The sequence below is a fragment of the Notolepis coatsorum genome, assembly GCF_963971535.1.
Source record: "Notolepis coatsorum genome assembly, chromosome: 7".
Lineage (NCBI taxonomy): Eukaryota > Metazoa > Chordata > Actinopteri > Aulopiformes > Paralepididae > Notolepis > Notolepis coatsorum.
The window spans coordinates 37984949-37999967 of NC_140171.1; the positions used below are offsets into that span (position 1 = coordinate 37984949).

Genomic DNA, 15019 nt, shown 5'->3' on the forward strand with positions numbered 1-15019 from the left:
TGCAGGTTGTATCACTAAAACCGTTCAGAGTTGGACACTTGATTAAGATTAAAGCACTACTTATTTTGTTTTTCCAAATATCCAGCTGTGATGGTCATGTTCCTGCTGCGATGGATGAATGTAGAGGAAACACTGTGTGTGTGTGTGTGTGTGTGTGTGTGTGTGTGTGTGTGCGTATTCTGCTACATGATGTCTTTTCTCATAGCTTCAGGGCACAATGTCTACTGCAGGTCTCTTTAGAAAAGAGATTCTTGATCTCAATGGGACATTGTGCTTAAATAAAGGTTAAAGAAGCCTGTGATCCTGGCACACCCGCACGCACACGCTTTGAGGTACAGTAGGGACCCTCTGCTCTCCAGGTTATTACACCTTGCTTGAGGCTACAGTCAGAATAAATGTGTGTGCGCGCGTTTGCGTGTTGTAAAAAAAAGAAGAAGAAAGAAAACACACATTATTCTGAGCCATTCAGCATTAAATCAGATCAAATCAATAAATCACCATGCATTAGAACTGCATCAATACCCTATGAGTAACATTATGAGTTTCATTTCAACAACAGGCCAATTTTTTTTATTCTGAACAAAAAAAAAGGTGAAACTTTGTTCCAGTGGGCCAGGGCATGGTTATTGGGCTCACCTCAGCCGCGGTGAGACTGAGCTGAGACTGACACGCATGCACATACATGCACACGCACACACACACACACACACACACACACACACATAGAAGCGCACTCTGAACCATCCTTCATATTCAGTTTCATTCAAACAACTTTCCACCAGACAAAAACATTACCTACAAATAATGTGATTATAATCAGAGTATAAAGACTCAATTCCTCAGAATGAAAAAAGAAAAGATTTATTAATTAATAAAAATCCAAGGGAATGGGTACTAGTATTAGAAGTATGAGAAGCACGTTCAGCCACAGACTCATACCCACCCCCACCCCCCCCCCCCCCCCCCCCCCCGACACTCAACTAACCGCCTCGGACAGTCCTTCATACCAGCGGCCATCAGGTTCCACAACAGTGGGCAGCGACTGCTGCCAGACATTGACCTAGAACTAATAGGAACCCAAGGAGGACAATAACACTACCTTAGGCATACTGCACCTTATGTGGATACTGTGATACTGTGGATAATGTATATTTCAGTTAGTTAGATAGTAAATTATAACACTACCTTATGCATACTGCACCTTATGTGACACTGTGAATATATATTTCAGTTAGTTAGATAGTAAATTATATTTACCTATTTGTTTACACTGCTTGTGTTGTTTTTACTACCTGTACCCCCCCCCCCCCTTCCCCCATGCTGCTATGCTGCCTGAATTTCCCCAAGGGGATCAATAAAGGAATATCTTATCTTATCTTATCTCTTATTAAAGAATATTTCCTCAAGTTAAATTTAAGTGCAACTCGAGCGCTATAATGTGATTTTAGGGTGTTGGTTCACAGATGATTGGTGAGTTTATGTGTGTGGGAGAGTCTAACAGAAATGTTTTCATTTCAATTATATTTAAATGCTCACCACCAACCTGTGCAGAACAAACGCCTGTGCTGATACAAATGAGCACCTACAGCCACAATAACAGATGTTAGGGAGCCTTTTTAGTCTCGAGTTTCCAGAGAGAGAAAAAATAATAATACAGAACGATTTTCATAGATTATTTTGATGGCGATTATTTTCAGACGTGAGCGGTTTGTCTTTTCCAGATAAAGTTATCTTGGGCCTAAGACGGCAACATACAGTACAAGAACATCTGCCGAAAGGCTTAGCGTAAACAAAAGGAAGATTGGCAGCAGCTATTGGTGGTCGACTATGTGAAATTAAAGGACCATACCAGTCTTTTTGACATGTGGGTTACAAGTCATTCCTGCCTTGATATAAAATTCACTGTGCTGTTTTTTTTGCCATAATCTTTGACCATTACCGAAATATTTGGTAGTTATTTTCCCACCGATACACCACTGCCATTGGCTTAAGTATATCTGAAAATGTGTAGAGCAACTTTTCAGGAGGAAAAAACAAGACTTTTCAGGAAGATAAATGCACCTTGGATGTTAGCATGGCGTTTTAGTCAGATGTGGTGGCTTTAAAGGTTTAATGTGATGTTTAACACACATTTTCAAATACAATAGAAGCCTATGGTAATCCTATGGTGAATCAGCAGAAAGTAACTGCCACATTTTTCAGTAACGGTTAAAGAGTATGAAAAGAAAAACGGCACAGTGATTTTTGTATCGCAAGAAGAATGACTTGGAACCAACGTGCCAAAACGACTGGTACAGTACAGAGTGAAAAAAATATATATATATATATATTCAATGAAGAGTAGACTACGATGTTAGTTTGTTCAATAGCAGCTCTATCCTGTGGGGCGAGACACATTTCAACCATTGTATAAAATCTTTTCAAAATTGTTTTATGTCACTTGTTCGGTTGACCTGATCACTCCTGAAGTTAAGATCAAATAGAACTCGACTGTATATAGAGTTCTGTAGTAGAACCATCACAGTTTGAAAATAATTGGGGCCGAAATCATCATTAAAAAGTGAGTAATAATATTGTCTCAATTCAAACCTGGCTGAACCGTTACTAATCTGAAACAAGGCCGCTACACACAACACAGTCGGCTGTACAGACAAAAGCTACATCGATGGTCTTGTATTTCAACACGCCATTGGAGGCGATAGTGGGTAAAGTCCAGACAGACACGGTAAGACGGGCCTGTCAGCCAGGTTTGGATCCCAGGCAGGGAGGTGTGGAGGTAAAGTGATAGAAACGCTAGATACCCAGCGCTGCCAGATATCTGACCAGGGACCACCAGCCCTGACCAACAGCTGCAGCGTGGCCGATCCTTTTCAAAGCCTGTCTCTTCCAGTTTAGCTTACATACTCTCATCTCTCTCTCTCTTGCACTCCATGTAGGTCTGTCTTTCTGTCCATTCATCACATTTCTGTTCAGCTAAAACTGACAGTGCTGTTGTGTCTGTCTGTCCGTGATTCTTTACCCGTTAGGAGGGACTGTTGTGACCGTCTGTGATTCTTTACCCGTTAGGAGGGACTGTTGTGTCCGTCTGTGATTCTTTACCCGTTAGGAGTGACTGTTGTGTCCGTCTGTGATTCTTTACCCGTTAGGAGTGACTGTTGTGTCCGTCTGTGATTCTTTACCCGTTAGGAGTGACTGTTGTGACCGTCTGTGATTCTTTACCCGTTAGGAGTGACTGTTGTGACCGTCTGTGATTCTTTACCCGTTGGGAGTGACTGTTGTGTCCGTCTGTGATTCTTTACCCGTTAGGAGTGACTGTTGTGTCCGTCCGTGATTCTTTACCCGTTAGGAGTGAATGTTGTGTCCGTCTGTGATTCTTTACCCGTTAGGAGTGACTGTTGTGTCCGTCTGTGATTCTTTACCCGTTAGGAGTGACTGTTGTGACCGTCTGTGATTCTTTACCCATTAGGAGTGCAAAACAGATGAGTGGTTGGAACAAAGTAAAATAAGTCTCGCAGCACAGTAACAGGTCACCAGCAGGCTCTGCTCTCCCCGGCAACAACATAAAAAAATTAAATAAAAGGACGAATGAGAAACACGCGAGGAGAGGGAGGAAATACAATTTTAACCCTGACAAAAAATTCAACAAAATCAAGCACAGTTCATGGCGAACCTAATCAAAAGGTAACAATTTCACAAACAATTCCATATACAATCAATAGCACCGCGTTAAATTGCAATTTTCAAAGCCACACGGGGCCCTCGGAAAGCCACACGGGGCCCTCGGGCCAATACGATCAGAAACCGGCTGGTTAACAGTGAGCGGACTCAGGAGAGGATCAAAAGATTCCACACGTCAATAAAAAGGAAACATGAATTCAAGCCAAATATTGGATTCAGAAAGACTTCTCACAGTGAACGATTTAGTACGACATTAAATGACATTACATTGAAGCCGTTTCGTATACTATATAAAGAGTGTTTATAAAATAAACATAAAAAGGAATGCGTACAGCAATAACAATTATTTCACTTGTGCTTTAATTTTACATGCTCTACCGTCATCCCTTTACAGTGGGCTAGTCTAATTTACATAGCGAATACAAATCACAAGATAATACAACTCAAACTATGGCACAGCGATTTCACGGTGGGTGTGGGTGTATGTGTGTGCGCGGGGTGCACACGCTCGCCTGTTCAAACACGTTGTGTGGTAGTGTGGGTGTGGCGTTATACCTCGTGTGGCACTGGGCAGCCAAGATAAGAGCTGATCCTATCCATGCCCCCCCTCCTGCTCCGCCCACACACACACACACACACACACACACACACACACACACACACACACACACACACACACACACACACACACACACACACACACACACACACACACACACACACACACACACACACACACACACACACACACACACACACACACACACACACACACACACAGCACACACACACACACACACACACACACACACAGCATATTTCTACCCCACATACCATTGTAATCTCATCACACCATCCCAATGCCCTCAATAAAATCCATATGCCGATATAGTTCAACTCTCAATTCTTACTGTATCCATTTGATATCAGGTAAACCAATTTAAGGCATAAAAGGCTTCATAACACAAACGTCTACCAAGGACTCCCTCTCAATGGCGCAGCCATCCCCACATACACACACCTCAATAGGCAGAAGGCAAGGAACAGAGGCTTACATTTACCTCCTATTGAAAACGCATGCTTTCCCTCTCATTCTCTCAATCACTCATTCAATCACACAAATCTATGTATGCAGGAGAGGAGAAGGCACCAATACAGGCTTCCTATCACTACAGGTAAGAAGAGGAGAGGAGAGAAGAGAGGAGAGGAGAGGAGGGGGAGAGGAGAGGAGAGGAGAGGAGAGGAGAGGAGAGGAGAGGAGAGGAGAGAAGGCACCAATACAGGCCTCCTATATCACTACAGGTAAGGAGAGGAGAGGAGAGGAGAGGAGAGGAGAGGAGAGGAGAGGAGAGGAGAGGAGAGGAGAGGAGAGGAGAGGAGAGGGAGAGGAGAGGAGAGGAGAGAGGAGAGGAGAGAGGAGAGGAGACCAATACAGGCCTCCTATCACTACAGGTAAGGAGAGGAGAGGATGGGAGAAGGGCACCAATACAGGCCTCCTATCACTACATGTGAGGAGAGGAGGAGGAGGGGAGGGGGAGAAAGGCACCAATACAGGCCTCCTATCACTACAGGTAAGTAGAGGAGAGGAGAGGAGAGAGAGGAGAGGAGAGGGAGAGGAGAGGAGAGGAGAGGAGAGGAGAGGATGAGGATGAGGAGAGGAGAGGAGAGGAGAGAGGGCACCAATACAGGTCTCATATCACTAGAGGAGAGGAGAGGAGAGGAGAGGAGAGGAGAGGAGAGGAGAGGAGAGGAGAGGAGAGGAGGAGAGGAGAGGAGAGGAGAGGAGAGGAGAGGAGAGGGCACCAATACAGGTCTCATATCAATACAGGGGAGGAAAGGAGAGGAGATGAGAGGAGAAGACACGAGACGAGAGCTTACCTTCCTCTTGTAGGAGAAAGAGACCTAACCTAACCTAGACCTAACCTCTAACTACCTACTGTCACCAGACTTTCCCTGAAAGATGCACACATACACACTGATTTGATCGGCCACCCCAATAGCAAAGCCAAAGCAGACTCTCTAAGCCTCAAACAAAGTTTGGTGTGTGCACTGACCAAGACTGAAGGGACAAAAAGAGAGAGAATGGGGGTTGAAAAAAAGAGAGAAAAAAAAAACATGTGACCAGTGAGCGAGGTTTAACCATTATAATTCAAGTTTAGCCCCAACACTCCCCGCCCTACCACCAAACTCATTCACACGCACACACACACATAACACACCTCCCAGAGTGGGAGAGGCACTGAGCTGTTTTTTTGGGAAGCACTTATTTTCTCTTCCTGTTCCATCTGGCTGCTGCTGCCGGGGTGAAGCTCTCTATCACTCTCTCCATCTCCGTCTGTCCTCTCTCGCTCTGTCTGTCTCTCTCCATGTCTCCGTCTCTAGTGTGTCTCTCTCTCTGTGTGTGTGTCTGTGTCTCTCTCTATCTATCTGTCTGTCTCCCTCTTTCTCTCTGTGTCTCTGTCTCTCTCTCTGTGTCTCTCTATCTCTTATTGCTCGTCTCCTCCTCCTTGTCCGTCCCCATGCACTCAGCCAACCAACAGCTGCTCCTGATAGCAGGTGACACAGAGAGCTACTGTGTGTGTGTGTGTGTGTGTGTGTGTGTGTGTGTGTGTGTGTGTGTGTGTGTGTGTGTGTGTGTGTGTGTGTGTGTGTGTGTGTGTGGTATTTATGCCTGTGTACTTGGATAAAAGCCTGTGTGAGGAAAGATTAGATTGTAAAAAGTGTGAGGATGTGTGTGAACAACACTGACACTGTGTGTGAGAAAGAGTGACACTGTGTGTGAGAAAGAGAGACATAAAGAGAGAGAGTGGAAGAGACAAGAGAGAGAGGAGCATGGTAGGATTCAATAATCTGGAGGGGAGGAGAGAGAGAGAGAGAGAGAGAGAGAGAGAGAGAGAGAGAGAGAGAGAGAGAGAGAGAGAGAGAGAGAGAGAGAGTGAGTGTAGTGAATGTGATTTGATGGTGATGCCGAAATGGGTTTTAGGCGTACAAATACTATTAGTCACTGCAGTGTAAACCTGTTACTGCACGCATGCACACGCACAAACAGACATACACATCTGTGGTGTGTGTGCACGTGCACATACATACACACACACACGCAGGCAGCCACAGCCAGACAGGCAGACACACACATACATGAAGAACCACACACAGAAACAAACACACACACACTTCACTCAAGTGGTAGTCTCTGTTGTCCCTTCCTCTCCACATAACTTCCTTTTTATCTGGGAAAAATTATGAGTAGGGCTGATTTCCCAGTAAGTGTTTATCAAACCCAGAGAGGACTAGAGGAGAGGAGAGGAGGTATGGAAGGAGAGGAGATGAGAGGAAAAAAGAGATGAAGTAGGGAAGGCGAGGGAAAGAGAGGAGGAAGTAGGGAAAGGCGAGGAGGGGAGAGATGGGGAGGAGAGGAGAGGAGAGGGAGAGGAGGAGAGAAGAAGAGAGGTGAGGAGGAGACTGCTCCAGATTATAGAAGCCCCTCCTAAAATCTCCTTTATTCTCACTGTCTTTTATAAAGACACCCCTCTCCTCTTTAAGCCTCATACCACCCCAGCCCCACCCCACCCTACACCCCATGACCCCCCGTGTGCAGACATGAGGTCAAGCTCCAAAGATCACAGAGGCCAGACGAGAGAGAGAGAGAGAGAGAGAGAGAGAGAGAGAGAGAGAGAGAGAGAGAGAGAGAGAGAGACCTCCAAAATCCTTCTTGCCTCCCAAATCCAGGCCAAACCTAGAGCCTGTACCCTAGCTACCCCCTCTCCTCCATTACCCCATCCGTGTGTGTGTGTGTATGTGTGTGTGTGTGTGTGTGTGTGTGTGTGTGTGTGTGTGTGTGTGTGTGTGTGTGTGTGTGTGTGTGTGTAGGCGGTAGTGAGCAGGAGCACTCTTGCAGAAACGTCAGCCAAGGGAAATTCAAATGAGGAAGAAACAGAGAGAGAGAGAGAGAGAGAGAGAGAGAGAGAGACACAATAGAGAAAATAGGATGAAAGAATGAGATGGGGAGGGTTAGGTAGGAAAGAGAGGGAGGTTGGGGGAAGAGAGAGAAAGAGAGAGAGGTTGGAGAGGTTGCTGAGACTGCAGGTTAAGATAATGTGTTGATCTGGAGAGATTTGCAGGGAACATTTTTATTCATTTTTCTGATTACTCCCCCCCCCCCCCCATCCCTCTCTCCCTGCCTTGTTGTCTTTCCATGTGTTTGTTTTTGGCATTAGCGTTACAATTGTTGCTATGTGTGTGTATGTACACATGCATGCTGATTAGAACCCACTACTTCATAAACACACAGTATACATACACACTCTCATAGAAACATATAAATGCACACACACACATATGCTTAAAGATGCATCAGAGAAGCAAGCAAGTGCACGCCTGCACGGAGTGGAGGGAATGCTAACAGCATGCAAACGTAAACAAACGCATACATACACCACACCACGCGTGCATGCATTGATGAGCTCTCACACAGAAATGCACACACCTCTTGCTCACAGAATACACCACTTCTCCAGACCCACTCTTCATCAATGTACTGCAGGACAACTAAGTGCTCTGAATGACTTAAACTATACACACCAATTGCTTCCAAACTACCAATTCCACACAAATGTACACATTAGGGATGTGCAAGGATATCTGGTTAGCCGGTTAACCAGTTATTTTAAATTAACCAGATAGTATCTATTCCCAGGTACCGGTTTGTATTGTTGTGTTGAAAGTAGGGCTGTCTTAAATACTTCGAAGCTTCGTTCGATGGGCATGGGATTCGAATATGAAAATAAAATTCGATTATTAAAAGAATAAAAAATAGAAAATATATATGATCTTTTTTATTTTTTTGCAAAATCAACTCTGCCTCTCTTTGTTAATTACAACAAGCAATGCTGTTCGTTATTTAAGATGAGGTCGGACTCGGCACTGACAGATTTGTGTTCATTGTGCTGCTTTTATAAAGCCTCAAATGACGGCTTACAATATTTCATGAAAGCAAAGTGTTTCGTTTGTCTAAGATTTAAAAAGGTTTCAACTTTACAGCACTGACAAAGTTGAACAAAGCGCTGTACAAGTCCCACAACATAAAAAAATATATATTAAAAATATATTATTAAAATATTAAATATTAAATAATAAAAATATTATTAAAATATATATATTAAAAAAAAATTATCTCGAAGCTTCGAATTAAAATAGAATCTTGGCCCTGAAGCTTTGAATTCCAAAAACAATTTCAAAGGTCAGCCCTAGTTGAAAGAGAGATAATTAGAATGTAAAATGGGCAGATTGTGGCACGGCAGACCACTTGGAACCACATGAAGTAAAAAAGAAAAGAAAACACAGCTATCCCATTTTCATCCGGTTAATGACCGTTATGCTCATGTACCTTAACCCTTACCTTAACCTTAACCCTAACCTAACCCTTACCTAACCTTGACACTAAAATAGCTTGTGAAACTAAATCAGGACGTCAAACACATCACTCATTTGTGTTGGAACATATCCTGATACTGTGGTCTACATTCATAGAATTAGTCCCAATTTTTCACATGAATATACCCCTCCCCCCCACACACACACACCCACACATACCTGCGCTGCTGTCACCTTGCCCCTCCAGGTTGAGGGAGATGCTGTGATCACCGTCCTGGTTGCCGCGGCCCAGGATCATCCAGTTCTCCAGACCGTCTGAATCGGATTCTGACCCCGAGTCCGATCCTAACTCCGCTTCTGAATCTGATCCGGTTCCATAGTCTTCAGAGTCCAAAACCACCACAGAGTCCAGACTAGGGCTCCTCTTCCTCTTCTGGGTCACCTAGACAACAACCGTGTCATCCATATTAGGTAGACATTAGATATTAATAGGATTCTTAAGACATGGTTTTCCATGCATGTTAAAGTCTTGTACATTAGCAAACCACCTAAGCAGTTTTACTGACCAGTTATGTGGTAATCACCAGGCATGTTGTGATTCCATTATGATCATTAGGGCCATGATTCCATTATCGAACGATTCATTTTCATTATCAATTTTGAAAAAACAAATCAACGTGTCACAATTTTCCATTCGATTTTCAGTGCATTGCATTTTGAATGAATTACATTTACAATAAAGTAAAAAATATTCTAAGTCTAAATATCGCTGTTCAACATCATGGTTAAAACTGTGACCATTCCTACACTTTATAAGTACTTCCCCTATAAGTAAAAAAATAAATCTTCAGCCCTCCTGTGACTCAAATATTTGCTAAAACATATTTAGGATTTAGCCAGTGCAGTTAGGAATGGCTTGTGGAAACTTTTTTTGCACACATTTTGCTCTTATGTGATACTCAGGTTAGGGCTGGGCGATATGGCCAAAAATGATATCACGATAACGATATGGTTATAGTGCTGGCAGACTGGCTATATTGATGGATATAACCTATGGCGGGAATGTGTTAAAGTATTAAAAATGTTTATTATATATATATATATTTTTTTACAACAGATGTATGTTTATTTTGCAGCAATTCTTTGTCGTTGCCGCCATCTTTAGTGTTACAGCCCCTCACACTCCAGTTCTCAGGCTGCAGCTGGTTTGAAAGCGAAAGTAAACAGGCTTCTCTGCTGGCTGTGGCTCCAGGGGAGTTGAACAGTTCTGGCTCTGCTAGTTTCTTTTCTATGTTTTGGCGCTTTTTTGGTGGACAAACCAAAAATGTGCACCATGACTCGCGACTGGAGACTAGCTCTGCTAGCACACATAGCCTACTGTACTGTACAGACGGTTTAAAACTGTATTTTAAATTAGAAAGCAAACAAAATAAATGGACAAGAGACAAAGAAATCTCAATTTGGTCAGTATTGTCATTTGGACAAGAAAAGCCATTACTTTAAGTTGCAGGCAAGAAAGACACGTCTGTCCACTGTCTCTGTTTTTTTTTTTTTTTTAGATTTCTTTTTTGGCGTTTTATCGCTTTATTTCTACTGGGCAGTCCAGTAGGGAGAGACAGAGGAGGAATGGGAGACAGAGTGGGGGGAAGACATTCGGGAAATAACGACGGGTTCGGGAATCGAACCCGGGTCGCCCGTGTCGCGGCTGAGCGCGCTATGTGGTTTGCCACTGGGGCGCCCAACTGTCTCTGGTTTTAAAACTGCCACAAAAGATTTATTGATTTTTTAATTTTTTTTTATCGATATCGATTATTAACCCATTCTTCGCCAGGCATTGTACCCTTCTTATACCATCCTCTGCCAGCTCCATTTGTCTATGGAGATGTTCACCTTCTTTGCAGGGCTATAACTTTTTAAATTGTATTGCTAAATTGACATTACTATGGCCCATTCAACATCAATTATCTATCGTTCAGGGTGTAGGAACGTTTCACTTTTTCATTCACACATTCATACTAAAATACTGTCTAGAGTATAAATATGTTTTTATCGTTTTCTGCTGTATTTCATAGAACGTGAGATATAGCCATTTATGCATTAGATCATCAAATGCAGTTTGATAGCGATTGACGCCAGATACAAAATTTCAACTGTACATGATCCTAGACGTTATGACTTATCATCTGATGTTGACCGGAAGGGGGGGGGGGGGGTCGTTTATAATTCCGTGGCCCACGTTACATCATTTATGTAGTATGGGTGATATATATATCAGAGCAGTTTGTATGGTTAATAATAATCAAAAACGCTGAAACTCACCGCAGCTTCCTCTTACCGTTGGGTGATCAGCGTGGAGCAAAAAGATCGCTATTATGGGATGTTGATCTAGATTAACCATTTCCGGGTTGTATAATACTATATACGTCCAAATAACGTTGTTTATTGAGTTATGGCAACGGATCGATTATCCAGTGTGTCGAGATGGAGTCCCGGGAGCGATAGCGAGTGGCGGACGGAATAGGGGGGACACCAAGCACTTCCGGCCCCACTTCCGGTTTGGCAACTCGCCGATCGGTGGCGGTATTGAAGCGCTGGAGAGTTGAGTGGAGATCTACAGCACCAGTCATGGCTCCGTGGGTGAAATGTGAATACAATGACGAAAATTTGAAATATTGATCTCGATGACGTCGTAATCCGTCATTTGCAGATTAAGCATGGCGAGGAATGACGTCTTAATCCGTCAATGGCGGAGAATGGGTTAACACATCCGGTGCCGTTAACGTAGAACTATGTTTCTGTCGCCCGATCGTTGAGTGCCGGAAACGTAGATCTACGTTTTTCTCGCGGTATTTCTTTTATTCGCTATTGCCATTCATAATTCAGCGGGGCACCTTGTGCATGCTGTACTGAATGTGTCTGAGCTGGCAGACGGTCTTATACCGCCCTCTAACGCCTTCGGCCATTATTGCACCCCGTTAGAAATGGGTTAGTTTATTTTCTCTACCGAGCTGCAGCGTGGGGGCGGGTCCTAAACACTGGCAAAACACACGCTTGTAGGGATGGTTTTGACTACTGACCCCGCCCGCCCATTGAAGTGCAATGCCCAACAACGTCGGAGACAGGATCGCTGTGGATAACTGGAATGGCGATCAAATATTTGGATCTGATATTTATTTCTACCCCGATCTACGCTGTCTCTGTGTCTGTATGTGTGGCTGTTTGCTGTTGGGTTGCAGGAGGGGGGGGGGGGGGGGGGGGGGGGTGGCGCGCCGGTCTAAACAACATTGCATGCGTGCATGACAGGGCTGTACAGTGCGACATATATATCGCACGTGCTACAGCAACAGCGGTCTGTGCGATGAATGGATTTACTTCAGTAGCACTGGTGCGATAGGCATTCGGTTCATATTGATATTCTTATTTTGAAAATCCTGTCACAGGTCTCATTTCCGCCTAAGCGCAGCTCCAGTCATAATATCTGGGCTCTGGCAGCTAGCAACGGTCAGGTTCATATGATACTCTTATTTTGAAAAAACCCATAGCAACTCCGCGATGTCATATCCGCCCCAGACCGTGCTTCTGCCTTCTGCTCTCAGCCGAGCGGGGCTGCACAGCAGTGCGGCTATTTTGCGATCCGAAATAAGTCTGTGGTGTTTTTTTTTTCTCACAACGGGTCAAATGCATCTAACACGCTTTGCATCATCGCCCGAAATGAACGTTACATTAGCATAAGCTAACAAGCTAATCCTGATCAGAGGCAGAGCCATAGAGACAGTGTGGACTGGGGAAAGGGTGTGTGTGTGTCGAGAGGAGTGGAAGTTTGAAGACAGACTAGATGATGCGGGGGTGGTGAGTTGAAACAGTGTGAATGAATGAAAACTTTATTTAACAGATTGCAGAATGGGTACAATACAGTACGGCTCAATTGTTAAGGGGATGCAGACCATAGAAAGACTTTCGTCTTGTTTACATCAGGGTCCCCCATTGTGTGTGTGTGTGTGTGTGTGTCCCAACCGACCCCACTTCTATGTTTCAATAAATTATTTGCATTTAAAACTATTAACGCTGACTCATTCCTTCAGTCCACTCAAAATTATGCTAATATTCCTTGTTGTTTATGATATTAATTGAAAATAGCATATGAGAGTATTATAGTAATAATAACACATGGCGATATACTAAAAAGCTATTTATAATTTTTGGCTGGTAAAAAATCTGCCTTTTTTAAATCTACCAGCCAAATGTCCATTGTCCATTGCAAACTACAGACTCTGGAGGTCAGTGTGCTACTGCGTGCAAGTCTCCTCAGGTGGTCAGTAGAATGCAGGGAGCTGCATCTAACCAACAGGTAGGTGTATACTAGAGCCAGACCCAACCCACGGCATGACGTCAGCAACAAAATGGCCGCGCCCATAATGCTAAATGCTTCAGAAATGTACACAACAAATCGTTTTTTCTTAGAAACTGCTTATTTTTATAACGTGACTTCTTCTGTGGCTTATCTAAATACTAATGTGATGCTATGAATATGTATTTATCGCACTGCTTCATTTCCACTTTAAGTTTGTTCCCTGACTGCAACTAAATAACACAAATACAATAGGCACATTTGTGACTGTTACAAATATAACACGTTTTATACTTGTGCTACAAGATTTTGGCCAGTGCTACAAAACTATCAACCTCTGTAGCACCAGTGCTATGTGCAAAAAAAGTTAACGTACAGCCCTGGACTGCACGAGGAAGGATACAATTCTTTTTTTTTATCTACTTTTTCTCCCCATTTTTCAATTTTTCTCCCATCCCAATTTCGTATTATCCAATTCTACCCTTCCCTGTCTCGAACGTTGTTAGACCATGCCTCCCACTGGTCGGCTGCAATGTGGACCAAGCCTTGCATCACGTGTCCCCTCCGGTACACGAGGAGGCAGCTGTCGCATCTTTTCACCTGTATAGCGCGATCTCTCAGCGGCGAGGAGTAACGCGTGGGAGGCTCACGCTGCCCCCGTTGCTTCCTGATTCTGCTGTACAGGCGCACCAACCGACCTGTAGGAGTCGCTGTCCACAACCTCCGATCCCCACCCACCGGCTTTCCCACCCCCTAATACTGCCAATTGTATTAGTATGAACGACCAGCCAAGCCGGAAGCAACACCGGGTGCTGGGCTCGAACCCGTGTTTATTGAATTACACAAAAACGCAGAAGCACCCAAACTATTCATATTCAAAACGGTATAAAACGGAAATGTAAGGATGAAAAAATTATTTGTTTTTTTGCACGTTGACCAGAAGCAAGTTACTGAGACTCGAAGGCGTTATTAGACCCAAAGCTATACTATAAAATATAGGTTTAGCTCTACAAACTACAACTACGTTTACATGGGATTAATGGACGGCAAGGAAGGGGTCACTTCCCGGAAGGGGCATGGCACTCAATGTGTTAAAATATATCGCGATAATTATCGTTATCATTTTATCGCCCAGCCCTAACTCAGGTTGGGATTCCTTTCAAGGCTGTTCACACCCAAGGTATTCACACGGTGGCCATTTTGCTCTTATGTCATACTCAGGTTGGGATTTATTTCCGCCCTGTTCCCGCTGGTGGAAAGGAATCCAAACCAGAGCATGACATAAGAGCAAAATGGCCACCATGTGAATAAGGTTAATTCAGCACCGCAAGGTGTCAGAGGAGAATCCCTGGCCTGATATGTGATGTAATAATAACATCAAATCAGGTTATATTGAATTTATATTTATCTCTCTACAATCACTGGTTGATTGGTGCATGGGCATTATGACTATTCTTTTTATATTTGTAACCTCTACCTACATATATATATCTGCATATAACACATAACTCAGTATGATGGCATGTACAATAATGCTGTATATATACCATATATATATTTATTCTTGCCATATATTAACCATCCACATATGTCTGTACATACCCCTGCATATAATCCTTT

At 43.6% G+C, this 15019-nt stretch overlaps 1 protein-coding gene across 2 annotated transcripts in view; it reads right to left on the bottom strand.

Annotated features, from left to right (window-relative positions):
- The window catches only part of zcchc7 (zinc finger, CCHC domain containing 7), a 169431-nt gene that overhangs the window by 130945 nt on the left and 23467 nt on the right, over positions 1-15019 (bottom strand). Inside the window, exon 3 of one of the 2 annotated variants that reach the window (XM_084318815.1) lies at positions 9271-9484. In XM_084318815.1, coding sequence (XP_084174941.1) covers positions 9271-9484 — 214 coding nt within the window. Of the gene's footprint in view, positions 1-9270; positions 9494-15019 lie in introns of both variants that reach the window. The other variant, XM_084318814.1, reaches the window with a different exon arrangement.